At 38.6% G+C, this 23,962-nt stretch overlaps 1 protein-coding gene across 1 annotated transcript in view; it reads left to right on the forward strand.

Annotated features, from left to right (window-relative positions):
* The window catches only part of siah2l (seven in absentia homolog 2 (Drosophila)-like), a 49,489-nt gene extending 25,779 nt beyond the window's left edge, over positions 1–23,710 (forward strand). Inside the window, exon 2 of the mRNA XM_073824470.1 lies at positions 22,310–23,710. Within this exon, the coding sequence (XP_073680571.1) occupies positions 22,310–22,861 (552 nt within the window). The 3' untranslated portion in view covers positions 22,862–23,710. The remainder of the gene's footprint in view (positions 1–22,309) is intronic.
* The last annotated feature ends 252 nt before the right edge of the window (positions 23,711–23,962 follow it).

Here is a 23,962-nt window from a genome sequence, read left to right on the forward strand (position 1 = left end):
TTGACTATACTATGAGTGGATTTGCAATAGGATATAATTAGAATGAATGTACAAATGTTTGCCATAAATAATATTTTTATGTAACAATATAATGTCTTATTTATTATGTTTGATTTACTATGTTATCCGCACACAGCATCGATAATTTTCTCCTCCATCTTTGTTAAAAAATTCAGCCTCCGCTCACTGATCACGTCACTAGTAGAGCGAGCTCCTGATTGATTACCACGGCGCGGAATTTCGCCAAAGTTTAGATTTTTCAATTTGCACGATTCGTGCAAATGGCGCGGCAAACGCTTGAAACGCTCAATGCGCGCCGCTTCATTCAATACAGATTGTGTCAAAGCAACCGTTTCCTGATGATATCTCCCAAGGGTAACATGTAAAGCGTAAAAAGTAATGGCCCTAGTACTGAGCCTTGAGGAACTCCATTCTGCACTTGCGATTTAAATGATACCTCTTCATTTATTGCCACAAACTGATGACGGTCTGATAAGTACGATTCGAACCAAGCCAGTGCACTACCATTAATGCCTACATAATTTTCAAGTCTATTTAAAAGAATGTTGTGGTCAATAGTATCAAACGCAGCATTAAGATCCAGTAGCACTAATAGAGAGATGCAACCACGATCGGTTGACAAGAGCAGGTCATTTGTAACTCTAATAAGAGCCGTCTCAGTACTATGATATGGTCTAAAACCTGACTGGAAATCCTCACCATTTTTCTCTAAGAAGGAGCATAATTGTGAGGATACTACCTTTTCTAGTATCTTTGACAGAAAAGGGAGATTCGAAATTGGTCTGTAATCAATTAATTCATTGGGGTCAAGTTGTGGTTTTTTAATGAGTGGCTTAATAACAGCCAGTTTGAAGGTTTTGGGGACATATCCTAATGATAGTGACGAATTAATAATATTCAGATGAGGATCTATGACTTCTGGAAGTACCTCCTTTAGTAGCTTAGATGGAATACGGTCTAACATGCATGTTGTAGGTTTAGATGATTTAACAAGTTTATACAATTCTTCCTCTCCTGTAATAGAGAATGAGTGGAATTGTTCCTCAGGAGATCTACAGTGCATTATCTGATGCGATACTGTAGCGGGCGGCTGTATGGTTACAATTTTATCTCTTAATAGTGTCTATCTTGGAGGTAAAGTACTTCATAAAGTCATTACTGCTGTGCTGTTGGGAAATGTCTGCACCTGTTGCTGCTATATTTTTTGTTAATTTAACCACAGTATTGAACAAATACCTAGGGTTATGTTTGTTTTCTTCTAAGAGAGACGAAAAGTAATCCGATCTGGCAGTTTTTAATGCTTTTCTATAAGATAAGTTACATTCACCAAGCAATACGAAAAACCTCTAGTTTTGTTTTCCTCCAGCTGCGTTCCATTTTTCGTGCTTTTCTCTTTAGGGCGCGAGTGTGATCGTTATACCACGGTGTTACACTGTTTTTCTTAATCTTTTTTTAAGCGCACTGGAGCAACTGTATCTAAAGTGCTAGAAAAGAGAGAGTCCATAGTTTCTATTACATCATCAAGTTTTTCTGAGCTACTGGATATGCTGAGGAATTCAGATAAGTCAGGAAGATTACTTACAAAGCAGTCTTTTGTAGTGGACGTGATGGTTCTACCTTACTTGTAGCAAGGAGTTGAATTAACAGTTTTAGCTATCTGGAGTATACAAGAGACTAGATAATGATCTGAGATATCATCGCTTTGCTGCAGAATTTCAACACCATTAACATCAATTCCATGTGACAGTATTAAATCTAGAGTATGATTTCGGCAATGAGTAGGACCTGACACGTGTTGTTAATCCCAATAGAGTTCAAAATATCTATAAATGCTGTTCCTAATGCATCTTTTTCATTATCAACATGGATGTTAAAATCACCCACTATTAAGACTTTATCTGCGGCAAACACCAACTCTGATAGAAAATCAGCAAATTATTTAATAAAGTCTGTATGGTGCCCTGGTGGTCTGTAAACAGTAGCTAGTACAAAAGTCAAGGCGGATTTATCATTAGCACTTGTTTCTCTGGATAATGCTATATGAAGCACCATTACTTCAAACGAGTTATATTTGAAGCCTGTTCTCTGAGAGACATTGAGAATATTGCTATAAATAGTAGAAACACCTCCCCCTTTACCTTTTAGACGCGGTTCATGTTTATAACAGTAATCTTGGGGGGTGGACTCGTTTAAAATAATGTAATCGTCTGGTTTTAGCCAGGTTTCTGTCAAACAGAGCACATCTAGGTTATGATCAGTGATCATATAATTTACAAAAAGTGCTTTCGTAGAAAGGAACCTGATATTCAATAAGCCAAGCTTTATCAATTGTTTCTCTGTATTATATATATTTTTTATTTGTTGAACATCAATTAAATTGTTAGTCTTGATTTGATTCAGGCGTTTATTGTATTTTCTAGCTCGGGGAACAGACACAGTCTCTATAGTGTGGTATCTAGATGAAAGGGTCTCTATGTGCTGAGAATTAACTGATTTCTGTGATGTGAGGCGGCTAAAGGCTGGTCCAAAGCCTATTAAGGCTGTCAAAAATGTTGAATACTTGTTGAATTTAAAATAAAATGTAAACTTTTTGTTGTGCATCATGCAGCCTTATTAATGGTGCACAAGATGCGATGAGGATGTAAGTGTCATTGCATTTTAATGTTTTTGTTAGCCTATCCAGCTGAACCCACTAGATGCGGCACTGCTAGATGCTCTTTTAAAAAACTTGCAGAAACCAACTGAAACCAAGCCATTCACACATAACACATATGTATCACATGTTCTATAGGGACATCTATCACTGTTGCACTTGCGTCTCGCACAAAAGAGCCACTTCTTTAGAAAGCCATGTAAAACTAATGTAAGTTCAACTTTTTACTACTTTTTTCAGTAGTGATAGTAGTGTTATTTATTTATTTTTTATAAGCGTGCCTAAGTAATATTTTGCTCGATGTGCCCTCTTGTCTCCCCCTAACTAAAATTATGCCCTTTAAATTTTAATATAATTAGAATATTGATCATTTTTAAAATTCAAATTTAGCTTTTCATCCTTTTTGACCACCCTAGTAGCTACAAGACATTTGTGTATCTCAAAAGTATGGACCATTGGCCAATGAAAGCCATTTGAGCACCTATTAGACAAGGTTAATGGAGGTAGATCGGAACAAAACTTAATGGGCCTGTTTGACTCACTGCCATAAAGGTTTGTGAGAAATTTGAAAAATCTTCCACAGGGGGGTGTTATCACATTTTTCAAGGTGTTAAATGATTGCATTTGCGCAACTTTTCACACATACATTTGTATTATACGATAGACCGCCTCATGCCAAACAACTTTGCCTCTGGAACCATTGCTGTTAATCAGTTTGTTAAATGGAAATATTTAAAAAAAAAATCTACTTTTGCAAAGCAGTTCTAGATTTTTTCGCTTGATCTGGAAAAGCACTGCAGGGTGGTTCTCTGGACTCTCTAGGTCCGTGGTTCTAAATTCCAGTCCTGGCTGATAATCTCCATGAGGTGTGTTTAATAAGGGAGGACTAGAATTAGAAAGAGAATTAGTGCTGTAAGTTAATAACTATCAAAAAAAAAATATATAAGAAGCTATAACGGTGTTGTTCAGAAAAGGAGCCTGTCCAAATAGACCCAAAAGCCTATAAAGCCTAAATTAAAACTCAAAACTTCACAAAACTTGGTGAGTACATGCCACAGGTCATTATAAACAAGCATGCAAAGTTTTAGGGAGATCACATCTTGGCACTATAACAGTCATAAATGTTTAAAAAGCATATTTCTGTGGTAAATGACCTGGATTTTCCAAAAATGCTTTCTTTAAATAATTGATTTAGGTAATTTCAGTCTTGATAAATAATGTCATGTCATTTTCATATGTGCTTAAATGCCTCAAAGTTCTTGAACCCCAGTAATCATTGGCTAAGTAAAAAATAAATAAATAAATAACTGTCACTTAACTTGATATTGAACACTTTTTTTTTCTTGTAGAAAATATGCCACTAGCAAACATGCTGTTATACAGAATATCAGCGCTTCTGTGGTATTTCTTTATAATTTTACTATTTGCATTTAAAAGCAAGTGGATGAGCTGTTTATTCAAGCTACTTTGAATAGGTGAGATATCTTTCAATTCCTGGAACTGATGATATTGCATAACTGTAAAAACACGTTACTGTCTCCTGTGAAATAAAAGGCCCAGTGTTGTTGTGCCAAAGCAGTATCAATACGATCTGTCTCTGTCCCTGCTCAGCTAACATTAAATTTAAACTGCAATCATGGGTCAATCTCTCATGCCCCATAAATCCACGAGCACCAACGCTTAATTGAATTGCCTGGTTTTGAGAACCCAGGGCAAGTCTTGCTCTGCGCCTCCATCCGTCTCAAGCCTATCTTTCATCTCTCATCATTGGGTCCAAATGGAAATGCATCAGACTCTTTAGCTGGAGAGATACACCTTGTTCAACTCATCCCCCATATATCTCTGTGTGTGCGTGTGTGTTTAGGCCCATATGCTCATTACGGCTTGGTGGTATGACAGTGTATAACGTGTGTCAGTAGAAATGTCAACAAATATCCGCTCCTGCTGTCTGCTGCGATATGTCCTTAACATGACTTGAAAAATCTGACACCATCAAGCAGAAATGGTATTCTATTTCTCAGTATGATAATATATGTATTTAGTAGTTTTTTTTAGCAGGTGATTATTTATTTTGTTTTGTTTTATTATGATATTTTTCTCCATTGTTTATTTTATTTAATGAAGCAATATAAGCCATAACATGAAACTAATATTTGGTTTATCATGTCAGACAGAATTTAAATATCAATGCATCCATAATACCTAATTAATAATTAATGTGTGTGTTTTATCGAATAAATAATGTAATTTAGATATTTTCTTCAGTTAATTCTCAAATAACTTTACTTATCTTTTATATAATACATTTTTAGGTTGAATCTCCTGCAGAAATAACTGTACCGTGATCTATACTGTTAACACAATATGAAATGACTCATATTGGGATGTTGTTCACACCACCCACCCCTAATGCTCATGCGTGTCATTGTAATGAAATGAGAATGCAAGTGTCACACTCCATCTCATGTACCACCCTAATTGTAACCTCCTGATTGTGCTGCCAGTCATCGTCAGGCTAAAAATAGGCGGCCTTTCCACTGTGGGGAAGCCAAGAGGTACGAGGCTTGTGCGTGTGTCTGTGTGTGTGAGGGCACTCACCCACAAAGTGAAAGGGGGTAAAGATGAGTAGAATGCAGTGAGACAGATTGTCTTTCTCCCTGTGCTTGAATGTAAATAAAACCTGTGGTAGTGACTGCTAGATTTTACGGACAGATCCAGCCGCACAGATGTGTGAATGCATCTAGGTTCATCTGTAACCCTGTTGCAGGAGGTCGAAGGAGGGCAGTGAAGGGAAGAGAATGATGAAAGGGAAATGGACAATGGGGAAAAATATGAAATGCTGAAGCTGTGAGAAGAAATCACAGTCAGCAAGCCAGCTGTGCTTCAATAAAGAAAATCCAATGCCTGTTGTGGTTGTTTACAGGCAAATTATGGAATATTTAAACGTCTTCCATTAATTATTTGTAGCGCACCAGCCACCCAGTAATCACAATAATGTTTTGTTTAGTTGCTTTTAATATAACACAGCTCAGCTTTCAAATTCTCAGTTTTATCACGAAATACAAACTACCAGTGTGTTTTTCCTTTTTATTTTAAGTTTATAGCACAATATAAACATGAAGGAACATCAGAAGGAATCAAACAAACAAACAAAAAACAGTCTCGTAACAGCTACAAATGAATTCTTGTCATTTTTACTTTATTCTCGAAACATTCCGACTTTATTCTCAAAATATTTCTACTTTATTTGCATAATTTGGACTTTGTTCCCGTAATACTTTGATTTTATTCTTGTAATATTTCAACTTTATTCTCGTAGTATTTTGACTTTATTCTCGTCATATTTCGACTTTATTCTCGTCATATTTTGACTTTATTCTCATAATATTTAGACTTTGTTCTCGTAATATTTAGACTTTTCTCAAAATATTTCGACTTTGTTCTCGTAATATTTAGACTTAATTGTAATATTTTGACTTTATTCTCATAATAGTTTGTCTTTATTCTCGTCATATTTCGACTTTGCTCTCAGTGATGTGTCGGGTCCGCGCTATGATAACAGCAACACTCAGCAATGTTTACAGAACAAGCGGGAACCCAGTGTGCATGTAGTTTTCCCCATTTCTGTTTTAATATGTGATAGAAAGTCTAAGGCCATCTCAAGCCGGACGGTTGACCCATCTAATCTGAGGCCTATTCTGCATCAAACTAAGATTGCTCTAGAGATAAAAAGTAATGCCATCAAGCTAGCATTTTTAAACATTCGCTCACTAAAAAATAAATCACTTCTGATCAATGATTTTATAACCACAAACAACCTGGATTTTATGTTTCTAAATGAAACATGGCTAGAAGACAGCTGCAGCGCAACAGTCCTCAATGAAACAGCCCCTCCTAACTTTACTTTCATGAGTGCCTGCAGAGCTGTCAAGAGAGGTGGTGGTGTAGCTGGTGTTTTTGAAGATGTTTATCAATGCAAGCAAGTGTCATTTGGTCAGTACATATCTTTTGAATATCTAGGGATTGTACTGAAAGGTCCCCCACGCATTCTATTTATCATTATTTACAGGCCCCCAAAATACTGTCCAGTCTTTGTTGATGAGTTCACAGAACTGCTATCAATGATTTGTTCAGAGTTTGACTGTTTTGCTATTGCAGGGGATTTTAATGTTCACATAGAAAATGCAGAAATCAAAACCACAAAAGAAATTATAACGGTTTTGAACACTTTTGACCTGATTCAGCATGTGCATGGGCCTACACACAATCGTGGACACACTCTTGATTTACTCATCAGTAAGGGTCTAAACACTTCATCCACTGTTATCAACGATGTAGCACTATCTGATCACTTCTGTATTTTCTTTGATATATTGATCTCTGCTACTAGGGCTGGGCGATATGGCAAAAATGTAATCTCGATAAATTTTTCCCCATATTGAACGATAACGATATAATCTGTTGATGTTGCCAGCTTTAAAATAGTATCCCAACAATGACTAAAGCCACAAAAATAAAAGGGTTCATTAAATTACATTTTAAAGTATAGTTTGTTAACAAAAACAGATTACAGATTTGGCCTTAAAAATTAAAACAACTTACTAAAATAAATTAAAAAATAAAAATTGTGACAGAGTATGGTAAATCAGAGTAAATGTACAAAATGTAAACATAAAAAAAAAGCATAATTTGTAACACAATTATTTGGTTATTTATTTATTATTATTATTAACACAATTGTTTATTTTCTGTATTATAGGTTTATAAATAACAAAAAAATTACGAAACAGTTCTTTCTTAATCGTATTAAGTGCAGACAATTCAGCCATAATCAAAGCAGGCTACTCTCTAAATATTCAAAGTACAAATAGAGACCGGATATTTCAATCATGATACAGAGCTATAGACATACACAACCTATTATAGCCTACATACTAATAACAGCCTAGATATGTCATGTAGCCTAAATTTGCGTGTATTGGGGAGTCAGTCTCTAAACAAGTGGGATTAAAATTGCTTTTGAATGCGCGTGCATTTTTTGCTTTCGGTTTCAGTTTTAACAATCGCGCCAAACTCTCAGCTGAGCTGAGTCACTTTTCAGATAGTCAAACCACTTATATAAAGGAATTCGTGCTACCTTTTTTGTCGACAATTTCAACATCTTTGGATAATAACTCGAGGTTAGATTCACTTTCGTCGCTGCTTCGTCCTGGTGCTAAGTTTGCTTTGCAAAGTGCGGTAGGAAATGAACTTTGTACTTTGACGTGCACACGCACGCTGCACGCTGATTGGCTGTTGTCGCATAGTTTTTGCTGTGTGATTGGCTCTTAGATGAATTCATATCGAGCAAAAATGTCTAGAGCTCATCATCGTTATTAACATAAATTTGACCGCGATTCGATATGATATCGTTTATCCGCCCAGCCCTATCTGCTACCACTGAATCTAGATCTGTCTCTGTCAGAAAGAGATGCATTAATGATAACACTAGTGTGATATTTATGAAGGCTATATCTTCAGTGCCAAGCATTTCTGCAGACTCTGTTGATCTTCTCCTGGAGTCCTTTGACTCAAAAGTTAAGAATGTCTTTGATGACATCGCACCTGTAAAAATCTGAATTTCTGGCAAACAGAAATCGCCGTGGAGAAAATCAACAGCAGTACAGAGTATGAAAAGACAATGCAGGAAAGCTGAGCGGATGTGGCGGAAGACGAAACTCGAAATTCACTATAGCATCTATAAAGACAGCCTTCATGCTTTCAATGCTGAACTAGGTAAAGCTAGACAAATGTTCTTCTCAAACCTTATAAACAGGAACTTGAACAACACTCGCACTCTTTTTGCTACAGTTGAGAGACTAACAAACCCCCCTAGTCAAATCCCTAGTGAACTGCTCTCCGACAGCAAGTGCGATGAGTATACTTCCTTCTTTTCTGAGAAGATCAATAATATCAGAAAGACAATTAACTTACCCTCAAGTCATGAAGAGGTCATACAGATTCGACCGCAATTTCAAAAAGAAGTCATTATGTCTACTTTTGAAGCAATCGAAAGCAACATTTTGGAAGAAATAGTACAGCACCTCAAATCGACAACCTGCTACCTTGACACACTTCCCACATCTTTTTTCAAAAGTGTGCTTAACTGTTTAGAAGCAGATCTCTTAGAAGTGGTGAACACCTCATTTCTTTCTGGGACTTTTCCAAACTCCCTGAAAACTGCAGTTGTTAAGCCCCTTCTGAAAAAGAAAAATCTTGATAACACCATATTGAGCAACTATAGACCAATATCAAATCTTCCTTTCATAGGTAAGATTATTGAAAAGGTTGTTTTCAATCAGCTGAATCACTACATAATAGGGATGTAACGGTATCAAAACTTCACGGTACGGTAATACCTCGGTATGAATGGCACGGTACGGTATTTATTGAATTATTTACAGGAAAAACAAAACTAATGAAGAGACTCTGAAAAAAGTGCCAGAAGTGTTTATTAAACAGTTTACATGAACACTGAACATATCAATGGCATACAAATTAGCCATCTATCGGTAAACTTTGAAACAGAAACTTACATTTTTCAATTTTAGTAACAAAAAAAATTAAAGCATGTAAAAAACAGTCAAATCAGTTTAGCTGAATGAGTTGTCTGAATCTAGTTGTCTGCTTGAAATAAGATTTTTTTCTTACCCCATTGGCAGATTATTTAACTTGTTTTAAACAAAAACTCACTTAATTTTGACTTGTTTACTAAAAACAAGACAATAATTTTTACTTGTCTAGAAAATCCTTCTTGATTTAAGAATTTTTAGATATTTTGGCTGGAAACAAGACAAAATTCTAAGTAAGAAAAGCATTTTTTTGCAGTGCAGTAGGCTCTCATGCCTTTCTTTCGCATTAAACTAAAAACAATCCTTTAAAGAACTTTTCTACCTGGACAAGTGCATCTATTATGTTGCCTAGTTTAGCCTCTTTAAAACTGCACCTTTCCTTATTTTAAACTTAGCCAAAAAGCCACGTGTTGACTGTGAAATTTATATGCATTTATGGTACATTTCCGTGTCAATCCATGTTCATTTTTACAACGAACAATGCACTGTAACATTAATTCAGCGCATACAGCGCAGCAAAAAATAGACTCGGTACCGAAACGATCGCTGCACTGCTACAAAGGCACCGCTTCTAGGACGTACTGCCGGACAGCAACCGCGTGCAATGTGAACGCTCTAATCCGTTAACATGGGTGCTGAAAAGAATACGTAACGCATACGCACTTCAGACGGAGCAAGTTCGACCATTTCCATCTCTTTTCCTTGCTGCTACAGTCTGTAGCGACAACAGACCGCAAAGGATGATGGCCACGCCTGGGCTGATGGGAAATGTAGTTCCCGCTACCTCCCGTTCGCTCCATTCGCCTGAGCAAACTTTTCTCAGAAGACCTATTGTTTTATCGAGTCATGCGACCACGGTAGTATCGAAAAAATTTGTTATTGCGGTATGACGGTATTTACAATACCGTTACATCCCTACTACATAAACTCAAATGGATACCTGGACCATTTCCAATCTGGCTTCAGACAACATCATAGCACAGAGACAGCGCTCATAATGATAATAAATGATATTCGCCTAAATTCAGATTCTGGCAAAATATCAGTGCTGGTACTACTAGATCTCAGTGCTGCGTTCGACACTGTCGATCATAACATTCTTTTAGATAGACTGGAAAACTGGGTCGGGCTTTCTGGGATGGTTCTCAAATGGTTCAGGTCATACTTAGAAGGGAGAGATTATTACGTAAGTATAGGAGAGCATAAGTCTAAGTGGACGTCCATGACATGCGGAGTCCCACAAGGCTCAATTCTGGCGCCCCTGTTGTTCCGCCTGTATATGCTCCCACTAAGTCAAATAATGAGAAAGAACCAAATAGCATATCACAGCTATGCAGATGATACCCAGATTTACCTAGCCTTATCACCTAATGACTACAATTGACTCCCTCTGCCAATGCATTGATGAAATTAACAGTTGGATGTGCCAAAACTTTTTACAGTTAAACAAGGAGAAAATAGAAGTCATTGCATTTGGAAACAAAGATGAAGTTCATAAGGTAAATGCGTACCTTGACGCTAGGGGTCAAAAAACAAAAAATCAAGTCAAGAATCTGGGTGTGATTCTGGAGTCAGACCTCAGAGTCAGTAGCCATGTCAAAGCAGTAGAGATGCTCCGATCAGCATTTTTGGGGCCGATCACCGAATACCGATCACCAAGATCATGATCTGCCGATTGCCGATCACAGAATGGCAGGGGAATGGGAATCTTTATCTATAATCTAGCAGAGTTGGCACCATTTGTAGAAATGAAACTAACTCTAATTTAACTTTATTGAAAAAAAACCCCTCTAGAAATAGGCTACAGTCAAGATCTTGAAGAACCACCAAGTTAGGGTTGGAGACGATAGTATCGTGTATCGACAACAGTTAGAGATATCGCCAGTTGCTGATGCCTTCCCTGCTGAAAAAAACAGCAAATGCTGCTTAGGTATGTTTTGGTGCTGGGATGCTGATTTAAGCAGGTTTATTCTGGTCCTTTGCTGGTTAATGCTGGTCCTTTGCTGGTTTATGCTGGTCATGTTGCTGGTCAAGGACCAGCATTAACCAGCCAAAGAACCAGTATGAACCAGCAAAGGACCAGCATAAACCAGCTAAAACCAGCATCCCAGCACCAAAACATACCTAAGCAGCATATGCTGTTTTTTTCACCAGGGTTTGACGATAGCAAGACGATTATTATTATTATCCGTCAAAAAGGCGCCTAACTTTAGCGATGCAGTGCAGAGAGTCGGTTCTAGGATGCTTCAGAAACTTGTTGTGATATAAACACGCATAGAGTGGCCACGTCGCCTTAACGCGCCGCATGGGGAAGAGATTTATTTATATTAAAGTGCACCTCACACTAGACTAGGCTATGTTCTTTGATATTGTAAATGTTCTTTGCTTGTTATTTGTAGCTGTTTTTTAAGATGATGTAAGGATTATATTATCCAGCATTGCAGTCATTAGGATAAAGGTAGTAAAATGTGGTTTAGGCTGAATTAAATATGATATATCAGAATCTGTCTGTATATAGGAAACATAAACATTCACCTCAGTAACATCTATATGCGTTCATTAGAATTACGATGCGATAAAATGGCGCTAAACATACGCACGTGAATTACAGGGTGGACTATTGTAATGGTCTCCTCACCGGCCTTCCCAAGAAGACCATTAGACAGCTGCAGCTCATACAGAACGCTGCTGCCAGGATTCTGACTAGAACCAAAAAATCAGAGCATATTACACCAGTCCTCAGGTCCCTACACTGGCTTCCAGTTATGTTTAGGATAGATTTTAAAGTACTTTTACTTGTTTATAAAGCACTCAATGGCCTAGGACCTACATACATTGCAGATATGCTCACTGAATATAAACCTAACAGACAACTCAGATCACTAGGTTCGAGTCAGTTAGTAATATCAAGGGTTCACACAAAACAAGGGGAATCCGCTTTTAGCTATTATGCCGCCCGCAGTTGGAATCAGCTTCCAGAAGAGATCAGATGTGCTAATACATTAGCCACATTTAAATGCAGACTCAAAACTCATCTGTTCAGTTGTGCATTTATTGAATGAGCACTGTGCTACGTCCGAACAGATTGCATTATTTTATGTATAATCATTTGTTTTTGTTTTTATTGTTGTGATTATTATTTTAAATTTTTATGATTTTTATGCTATTGTGATTTTAATTCCTTTTTATGTACAGCACTTTGAATTACCATTGTGTATGAAATGTGCTATATAAATAAACTTGCCTTGCCTCGTAATATTTCGACTTTATTCTCATAATATTTTGACTTTATTCTCGCCATTTTGACTTTGTTCTCGTCATATTTCGACTTTATTCATGTAATATTTCAATTTTAATCTTGTAATCTTTAAGTACATTTACGATCACTCCTGTTGCATGAAAAATTTCAACAAAAACAGACATTGATAAGAAAAAATGTTTCTTGAGCACAAAATCAGCTTATTAGAATGATTTGTGAAGGATAAAGTGACACTGAGCATTCTTGACCAAACAAATGGTAAGCATTAAAGACTTCTTTCAAAAACATTTTAAAAAATCTGAGTAAAAGTACCTAGATGTCTTTTATTTTTAGTAATATCTTCCATCCCTATATAGCACAGACGATTTAAGTATTCATAATGAATTCATAATCATCTTTTTCCCTTATGGCATACTCAGTCACGAGTGTATATGAATAGTGCGTGTTCATATATCTGCCCTTCAGAGTGCCGCAGGGGAATAAACGAGACAAAATCTAACATGAAAGACCTGTAGATTACGTTCTGCTTGAAGTCCCCAAATGGCTGTGCTACAGGCACAAGAGATAGAAAAAAACATGAGCAGAGGAATGGGGCGGTGAGAACCCCCCCGCTCCACACACACACACACACACACACACACACCTCCTCCTCCTCCTCCCCCACCCCCTCCCGTCGTGTGCAAGCGTGCTGCCAGTGCTGCAGTCCAGAATGTTTTTCCGCGTCCGCAGCTCTGCTGAGTTGTCACCCTCCGGAGCGCAGCAACAACAGAGGAGAGAGGGAGAAAGAAAGGAAGGAGAAAAGATTGTTTCTCAGGGATCCCAGTCACTTGACAAGCTGTATTTGTAGGATCTTCCAACATATGGGACAAGGTTGATGCTTTCCTGAGGCTACAACATCTCACCTGCGAGCACTGACTGTGTTTAAAAGCTTTTTATTGAGGCTGATCAATTTTCCACTGATGCTGTGGTTCGTAGATGTTTTTGTGGCTTATCCTGACAGCTACCTCGAAGAAATAACCTGTCTCTACTGATTTGACCTGCGTTTGTCGAATATCCTGAATTGGGAACTGAGAGGAGAGCATTTTTTTTTTTTTTAGTATCTGCATGGAATGAGAACAGAATTTAAATTGGGATTGAGGTATTTCAACAATGACAGTTTCTGTACAGCTAGTGGATCACATTGTGGGTCTCATTTTGGTTCTGTGAGGGGACAGTGCAGCCAGTGGTGTTGATTTGAATCAATAGATTGTTGTTTGGTTTTACTGTTATTGCGTGCATGTGTCTGCCAGCATACGAGGAAGCTGCTTCGCTTTAACGGCTCCGCGAGGCTTGCGTTTTGGCAGTAGATGTGAAACGTGGTCTATCCCGGCTGTGTCCTTCAGGACACAAAAGCATCCTTGTCAGAATCTGAGGTAAACAGCGAGGCATTCAGTGTAATTACTCAGCGCTGCCGTACGCACTTGCTTGTTCAGATGCACTCGTGGGAATGGTGTTTTCGCTTGAGTGAAACAGTACAGAGTGTTCAGTTTGCCTCCTTGACTCTTGGTAGGTCAGTAGGTTCATTCGTCACAAATTTGAAGTAAATTTCTTTTGTGGTACACAGTAAGATTCTTAAGATTTAGACTTAGTCTAGAATTGAACGGAGATGCAGTTTTCTTGTTCGTGCTGAGCATTACTTTGGGTTTGATTTTGGATACTGAAGCTTAGAATTAGGTTAGTCTAATTTTGTCCAACAAGGCAAACGGTCTCAAAACATTTAGACTGAAGAGTTATTGTAGGGTTGTGCTTGAAGTGATGTTGTGCCCAGCCTCCTGTTTCCCACTCCTGAGGGATTTGTCCCAGTTGCGGTGCCTACTCGGTTGGCCTCGACAGCGAGGTGTTTGTGTCACAGGCACAAATCGACCGGTTTGTCATACCAAACCACTTCCAGGAAGCAAGGTGAGTATTGAAGATCATAGTTCTATCTTCAATATGTTTTTGTTTTTAGATATCATGTATTGTGGTACTTGTTCATTTGCTGTTTGATGCAGGAATATACTAGATTTTTTTTCCCTCGTTAATTTTACTTGTTTACATATGTCAATTGGCAGTAAAGCATGCATTTATACATTTACTAAAATATAATTAGTGCAGTCAATGGATAAAAAAAAAAAAAAAAAATTTCTTCTGAAATTAATTGCGATTAATCGTGATTAATCCCACCTAACATTCATATTTTTATATAAACTTTTATATTGCAATAATTTCACATTTAATCTTCAAATTAATGTAGAAACAACATAAAGATGGTAAATTTTTTAGAATCTGTTAAAAGTAGATTTTTATATTTTTATAAGGTGTCACTAGTTGCGTTTCCATTACAGATTTGCGCAGAACTTTGGCGCTATTTTGTAAATGTCGATTAAAAAGTATTGTGAAATGACTGAAACTTTTTTTTTCCTCTCGCGATAAGTCATGGCAACAGATTTTTGAGGGATTTTGGCTATATTTAATCGTATGTGACCTGTAAATGCGGAAAAAACATTTCCATTGCTGCTTTGCGATATTGCCCTTTTTCGAATTGCCTAAAAAAACCACCTCATGTGAGCGTAAACTTTTTTTGTTATATATTGGGAGTTTTTGCACAATTGACGCGTTTCCATTTCAATTCACAATTTCAGTTTGCGCAATTTAAAGGGTAATGGAAATGCATCTACTGATACCAGTATTACTGATGTCTCTAGGAAATTTTTTTTTTTTTTAATGTTTAAAGTTATCAAACACTAAATATAAAATTAAATATAGATAAATCCTTGAAGCTACAAAGGTTATTGATTTTCTTTTTTCTTTTGTTCTTTGATTAATAGACATCATAACAGTAGGGTTATTAGGTTATTTGGCTGCTATTACTTTAAGACCCGCCACTGCTGAACGTGATGCGGATCTGACACGCATGCTCGTAGTTTGATTCGAGGTTTAATATGAAGCGCCTGACGCTGAAGTGAAGTTGGAATGCGCACCTGAAAAGTCTTCCGTTTGATATAGTCATAAAGATGTTCTGTGACTAAATAAATGCATTTCTTGTCAAGAAAAAAAAGAGATTGTAGCAGCAGTTGTGAGTGGGGTGTACCAGCGTTAAATATTTTTAACGTTGTTGAACTGGAAAAGTTAACGTGCTAATTTTGACAAACTAGCCTCAAAGTAGATATTATAAAACAATTTGTAAAACTCTTAAGGCGGTACACGGTGCGAATTCGAACGGTCGGAAGACCGTATGGCCACGCACACGTCACAAGTGACTTTTTTTACGGACGCAGTGGTACACGGCACGATTTTAAAACCTGCTGATTTCCGAGGCTAAGAGGAAGGCTATGTATAATGTACTATGTATGTACTGTTAAATACAACTGTTCTCGGTCTATCTCAGAACTGCATATAAAAAATATGAGGCGTGACACTTTGCTACACATGCAGGAAGCGTCTGATCACCCTTGCATGTGTACACTGGTTGCAAACTTGACAAAACTTCACCTCTTCAGCAGTGCTAACAAGCATATACATTAAAGACATTGGAACTGCAATGCTACAGCACTGTACAGCATTGTAATGTATGTTTTAACGTAGTATTATGCACGTTGAGGGGGCTAGTTGGCCACCACTATAGCTAGCAATAGCTGTAGCAAACAATAGGTGAACGATCACCGATCGATACATCATGTAGCACTCGCTGTTCTTGCCAAAGTTCAGTGAGTTTATCCTCTTTCTCGATAGTCCAACGTTAAATATTTTTAACGTTGTCGAACTGGAAAAATTAACGTGCTAATTTTGACAAACTAGCCTCAAAGTAGATTTTGACAAACTCGTGGTGCTGTCATGTTCATCTTTCTTCTTCTGTGGTTTTCTTTTCTTTAGCTTCTGATTGGTCATTTCCAGTTTGATCAACAAATCGGCTCGTTCAACAGCACGTCATGCCTTCAATCCGACAGCTCCCAAAGTTTTTTGACATGTTTAAAAATGATCGTGAGGTCGGGAAGTGCTCGTAAGGCACTCTGCTCGTCGCGTAATTTCTCACACACCATACAAGCCCCGACCATACGAGAAGAGCCGATTTCCTCCGATAACCAAAAAAATCGCATGCAAGCTCGTACGACCTCAAAAATCACACCGTGTACGCCCGCCTTGAATGCACTAAACATTTTGTTAAAATTGGACATGGTTTATGACTTTTTTTTGTAAAAGGCCTATTCTGAAATTATTCTCAAAACATTATGACTCTGTTCTCAAAATTTAAATTTTTGTCGCTCTAAAATGTTGTCTTACTGTACAGAAATCTTAGATGCTATGTTTTTTCAGCTCAGTGTCGAATATACTGTGTATATACAGACACATTACACTAATTGCTACGTAAAGACATTAAATGTAATTGAAGAACCGAGTGAGTGTGAGAAGATGGCAAGCAAGAACTCCCCTCCCCCCTCTAACCTAATTACTCTGGCTTTCACTGGGGCGATTTCAGCTTTGAAACTTTTAACTAAATTGCTATTGATTCCAGAGTGGGAAAGCGAGTGTGTAGGTTTCCATTGCAGCGGTTGAAGTGGGTGCGACAGCTTGCCACTGATCAGGAGAAATCTGATTTCTCTGTGCATGATGCACAGGCCTTTCGTTTGGGCTGTTTGAAGGCCCCCGCAGAGTTGATTCTAATTATGACCTGAGCCGAGCCGCTTCCCAGCAGTGATGAGGTCATGTGGAGACATGGTGTCTTATAAGAGGGGACCAAGATGCTGGTGGCCTCACTTGGTCTCAGGAGCGCTTTCTCTTGCCATTTCATATGCACTCACCCTGTCCTTAAGGGAGAAGCGGAAAGAGATGGTAATGATGCCATCTTGACTGTCCTGGGTTCCGTCTCTCTGGGGATCTGAGCGCGGAGACGCCATTCTTTTCAACTGACACATTGGTGATGGCAACTCAAGGTCCTCCTGCTTGTTAATGGAGGAGAGATAAGCCTGCCTCTTATTCATTGCTCTGAATAGGTGTATGGGATGCATCAATAGTTTCTTGAAATGAGGCTACCCTGCACTTCCGAACTGTCAACATTGTTGGCAGAGCCATCAGTCATTCAAAGTACCCTTGAACTGAGCGGTACTTGTAGCACAATGTGTTTATATGGCAGCTTGTTGTAATCACTAAGTTAAGCATATTGCTTGCATACTTTTAGTAAATGGCATTTTAGTCTGTTTGGCCTTAAAGTGCAAAGATGCAAAAATGTCAGTAGCATTTATTGCAGCACTACTTTTGAGGACTTGGTTATGTTTTTCTCTCATGGTCTACACTAAAAAATGCTGTGTTAAAAAGTTAAACAACCCAGCTTTGGTGATTTGGCAACCCAGCGCTGGGTAAATATTGGACAGAACACATGATGGGTCATAAAAAAACACATACAAAAATTTCTGACTCGGAGGCAGTGTGGAAATGCGATAGCCACAACATGACGTCGTATTTATTTTTTAATGCGTGAAAATTTCGTTCTCAGTGTGCAATGATCTTTACCCAGGTTTAGGCTCAACCCAGCAATTGGGTAGAAAAAATAACCCAATATTTAATAACCCATTAAAAATTACCCAGCAGCTTATTTTACAGAAAAACTATCCGGCACCTGGGTAAAAAAAAATATTAAAAACAACCCAATTAAATGACCCAGCAGGCTGAACCCAGCATTTGGGTTTTAAAATAACCCAGCATTTTTAGAGTGTAGAATTTGTTTATTGTGCCTTGAGACATATCCAAGCCCAGATGCCCTGTTTAGAAGAGAGAGAAAAAAACACCTCCTTGCAGCTAATATGTTTTGAAAATGAAGCACTTTAGCCTAGGGTAAGATTAAAACCACCAAAAAACATCTGAAGACATTACTCTTACGTGCCCTTTTGGTGTTCTGGTTAATTTGTTGATTATTAAACCAAATTTCAATTTCAACACACAAAGAAGCCAATTAATAGACTGTCAAAATTCATTGTCATTCATCAAAATGAGCATATCCAATGACTTCCCCTCATGGCTAAAGTGGCAAGATATAATTTGCAACCTAAATGCAGAAATGTGTAAATAATTCAGTAGCTAAGCTCCCATCCTAGGGTCTATGCGTCTCCACAGGGCTAGCTTGGCACGGAGTCAAGGGTGTACTAGAAAGAGAGCACTTCACTTATTATTTCATCAGGTCTCTGGAGTAATGTACACTGGTGATAGATTTGAAGTTTTAATTAAAGTGAATTAAATTTGTAGCCAGTGGCAAATTTATGTTGTTCCTCTGTTCATTTTATCAGAATTTATTTTTTTAAATTGTGGGCATTTCTTGAAATCTTGGCAGAGGCATCAGTCATTCAAGGTACCCTTGAACAGAGCAGACCTTTTTTAAAAAAAAATTGTGGGCATATTGGTACAGCTGTCATTGACTCAATGTTAAACGTTGTTGAAACGCACAGTTAATTTCTTTGCTTTAGAGGCTAATCAGTGCAAGGTAAGTGATATATAGGGTTCAGAGCTGAAATCAAGTATAATACACACCTGCGTAAAAAACCACACACTCAACAGTGTACCCTAAACAGACACTTGATACTATTCCTTTTTACTAGATACGCCAATACCCTCAGCTCCAACAGGCTCCAGACAGAGGCTTTATCTCCACCGTACGGCCCTAGGATTACCTCTCAAAATCCTGTCATTCTCTCATTAAAAAGGTGGATAAGAGGATAACTGTCTGATTGGGAGGGAAGAGAGGGGACCCATAAACCGTCAACACCTCCAGAAGTCAGATTGTTTGATTCGCAAAAGGAATGAGGAAGGATTAGCGTAATGAATTTGAGGGTATTTGGACATAGTCCATGTCCCAATAAAAGACAGTTTGGAAAACCCAGTCTAACGTGAAAGAGATATAATGATTCTTTCTCCCCAGCTGCTTCTTAACAGCTTTTGACAATAAATGTCAGTGTTTTAAGGCAGTTACGGCCTCTAGGGCCTTCTGGACCACTGGATAACGGCTGTCACTCATTGATTTTGCTAGGCAGCCAGTGACTTACCCCTCAGATTAATAATTAATTTGGCAGATATTGAAGCACACCCTTGGGGAGGGGGCATTGAGTGGGCTGAACACCCACACCTCCAGCTTTGCTCTAACCTGATAGAAACATTGTCTTGTGGTGCAATTGACTTTGATTAATTAAGTTTACATAGATTTCTTGGAAACTTCATAAGAGAGAATTAGATAATGCTTTGAAAAATGATTCTAAATAAAAAAATTTGTGTTTAAAAAGTATTTTTATAGTTTTAGTTCTTTTACTGTCTAGACATAATTGAGCTCGCCTTTTGTTAGAACACCAGTAGGTTCACTCCTTTTCCCCAGCCCATTCATGCAAGGATTTTCTTTCTTTGTTGCTTTATCCATGGTCTGACGTTTTTCAGTTGAATTCTGAACCTTTACCTAATATTTGAGCTGAATACCTTGTTTTTAATGCACCTTTGCTAAGCTGATGAAATTCCCTGGGAAGGGCATTTATCAGGTTATTGTGGGGATTTCACCTTTTGTTGTTGCAAGTCCAATCATATAGGCCAGTCAGAGATAAATGGTTTTAGAGTGAGTAAAGAAAGTCATGTGGTGTGCACATTTCCAGCAAAGTGAGCAGATTGGGGTAACATTCATATTTGACCTTCATTTATATTCTCTTCCTGAGATAATCAAAGAGAGAGCCTTGCTGTGCTATTCATCTTGAAGCAACACGATCCGTCCCACTCATTTTTCAAAACTGCATGGACACGTGCATAAAAAATGAGAGGGTTGTCACAGCTTGACACATGATTAGCAGCAGCGTCGCTTCTATGGCAAGTACACACACAGACAGACTGATTACTCTATGCAATTTATGGATTCGCTTCAAATGATACTGACATATCTTGACACTCGGCCTAGTTCCCTCTTTACCTTAGCTATATATTATTACCTGTCTCCTGTGTCCTTGACCTGCCCTCCTGAAATCCCCTTATCCTAGTTTTCCTTTTTTATCCTTTGTTCTCTCACCATTTCTCAGCCTCCCACTCACCTTTTCTGCTACTCTGTCTTTGTCCTTTATCATCCGTTACTCTTTCAGTGTCGTCCCATTACTTATTGTGTATCCAGAAAGTATTCACAGCGCTTCACTTTTTCCACATTTTATGTTACAGCCTTATTCCGATTTTTTTTTTTTTATTCATTATTTTCCTCCAAATTCTACAATACCTTATAATGACAATATATAAGAAATCTTTGCAAATTTATAAAAATGAAATGAAAAAAAAAACATGTACCTAAGTATTCACAGCTGTTGCGTAGTACGTTGTTGAAGCACCTTTGGCACCAATTACAGCCTCAATTTTTATTTTTATTTTTGAGTATGATGCTTGGCACACATATTTTTGGGCAGTTTCTCCTATTCTTCTTTGCATTACCTCTCAGGCTCCATAAGGTTGCATGGGGAGCGTCAGTGCACAGCCATTTTAAGATCTCTCCAGAGATTTTCAGTCAGGTTCAAGTATGGGCTCTGGCTGGGCCACTCAAGGACATTCACAAAGTTGTCCTGTAGCCACTCCTTTGTTATCTTGGCTGTGTGCTTAGGGTCATTGTCCTGTTAAAAGATAAATCGTTGCCCCAGTCTGAGGTCCAGAGCGCTCTGGAGCAGGTTTTTGTCAAGGATGTACATGTACTCTGTACATTGCTGCATTTATCTGTCCCTCAATCCTGACTAGTCTCCCAGTTCCTGCTGCTGAAAAACCAATGAACAGTGCCTGGTTTCCTCCAGACATGACACTTGGCAATCAGGCCAAAGAGTTCAATCTTTGTTTTATCAGACCAGAGAATTTTGTTTCTCATGCTCTAAGAGTTCTTCAGGTGCCCTTTGGCAAACTCCAAGCGTGCTGTCATGTGTCTTTTACTGAGAAGTGGCTTCCGTCTGGCCACTCTACCATACAGGCCTGATTAGTGGAGTGCTGCAGAGATGGTTGAAGGGATCTCCTCTCTCCACAGAGAAATGCTAGAGCTCTTTCAGAGTGACCAGCGGGTTCTTGGTCATCACCCAGACTAAGGCCCTTCTCCCCCGATTGCTCAGTTTGGCCGGGCAACCCACTCTAGGTAGAGTCCTAGTGGTTCCAAACGTCTTTCATCTATGGATAATGGAGGTCACTGTGCTTTTTGGGACCTTCAGTGCTGCAGAAATGTCTCTGTACCCCTCCCCAGATCTGTGCCTCGAAACAATCCTGTCTTGGAGGTTTAGTGACAATTCCTTGAACTTCATGGCTTGGTTTGTGCTCTGACATGCACTGTTGACTGTGGGACCTTATATAGACAGGTGTGTGCCCTTCCAAATCATGTCCAATCAACTAAATTTACCACAGGTGGACTCTGATCAAGTTGTAGAAACATTTCAAGGATGATCAGTTGAAACCGGATGCACCTTAGCTCAATTTTGAGAGTCATGGCAAGGCTGCGAATACTTATGTACTTGTGATTGTTTTCGTTTTTAATTTTTAATAAATTTGCAAAGATTTCATACAGACTTCTTTCATTGTCATTATGGGGTATTGTTTGTAGAATTTGGAGAAAATTAATGAAGAAAATAAGGCTGTTATATAAAATGTGGAAAAAGTGAAGCATTGGGGATACTTTCTGGATGCACTGTTAATCCGAACTCTCTTCATTCTAGTATCTCTTCAAATGTTTTTTTGTACTGGTGTACTCATGCAAGTCTCATTTCTGTTTTTCCGCAGTATGCCTCAGCTGGATGTCTGCTGTCCCTCCACCACAGCGAGAAGCCGGAGCACGAAGAAGTCTGTGAGTTTCGCCCATACACCTGCCCATGCCCGGGGGCTTCCTGTAAATGGCAGGGCTCCCTGGAAGCCGTCATGCCACATCTCATGCATGCCCACAAATCCATTACCACCTTACAGGGTGAGGACATTGTCTTTCTGGCCACGGATATTAATCTACCGGGGGCTGTGGACTGGGTCATGATGCAGTCTTGTTTCGGCCACCACTTCATGCTGGTTCTAGAGAAGCAGGAGAAATACGAAGGACACCAGCAGTTCTTTGCCATCGTGTTGCTTATTGGCACACGAAAGCAAGCAGAGAACTTTGCCTATCGTCTCGAGTTGAACGGCAACCGCAGGCGGCTCACATGGGAGGCCACGCCGCGCTCAATCCACGATGGCGTAGCGGCAGCCATCATGAACAGTGACTGTCTTGTATTTGATACCTCTATTGCCCACCTGTTTGCAGACAACGGCAACCTGGGTATCAACGTAACCATCTCCATGTGCTGAGGTGGCAGCGTAAGGTTTTATCCAGTGACCCAAACCTTGGACAACTCGCTGCTCCCTATCAGACTGCAGGTTCTGAAGGCAACGGTTGGGAGATGTATACATTTCTGTATATTTCTGTGCAAGAGTCATCCGCTAAAGCAGCGCACACTTTCCAGATTCACTAGTAGTTTAGTATGCTAGACGGATGGCAAGAGATGAAGCATGGAGTGTGCAGGTGTTAGCAATCACTTGAAGGCACTGGTGCAATTGAGTTTCGTTTGCACACCCCAAGGACACAAACACCTCAGCTTTCTGATTACACCTTTGATGAAAGTTCAGGTGTGGATGACCACCGTCACAGAATCAGAATGCTAACTTTGGAAGAGTCTAGGCATGAAGGTGTAACTTTTGCCTCAGAAGCTTATAAAACCTATGTGTACAAAAACTGCACTGACTACTTTGGTTTTCATCTTTAGATATTGAGTGAAACCATGGAAATTGTACATGGCAATGTAAATCCTCTGAATTTCATGGTTGTATATTGGCTTGATAAAACAATGCCCATGGTGGAAATGCGGTGTGCATGGTGGAAATAAAATTCACTTGCAAAAATGACTACATAGCCACCATGTTTGTAAGGCAAGAATCTGACCTCTTCACTATGTATTTTTCCTTCCCTCCTTCGACATGTCTGTCGTCAATGTTGCAAGGACGATATTCAAGGACAATACTTAGTTTATTTTGTGGTCCTCTGTTTAAAACTGCTTTATGATCAACACAGATATTGAACTCCATAAAATGACAGAACTACAGCCAACTATTTCAAATTTTGTTACCCATGATCTAATGCCAGAAATATTAATAGATATATTTGTATGTGATACATGATTTTTTTTATAAAGAGATAGTTGGCCTATAAATGATCTGTTATTTAGTTACCCTCATATTTTATAACACTTATTTGTCGAGCAGTTTAGCAGAATATCTCAGCTGTTCTCTTTCAATACAGTGTACTTGGATGGGACTGGGGCTTAACAACTGCCAAAAAAGACAAAAAAAAGCATCATAAACGCAGACCATACAACCTGTGCTCTATATTGCAAGTCTTCTGAAGCCATATGA

Source organism: Garra rufa, chromosome 19, assembly GCF_049309525.1.
Source record: "Garra rufa chromosome 19, GarRuf1.0, whole genome shotgun sequence".
In the NCBI taxonomy this organism is placed as follows: domain Eukaryota; kingdom Metazoa; phylum Chordata; class Actinopteri; order Cypriniformes; family Cyprinidae; genus Garra; species Garra rufa.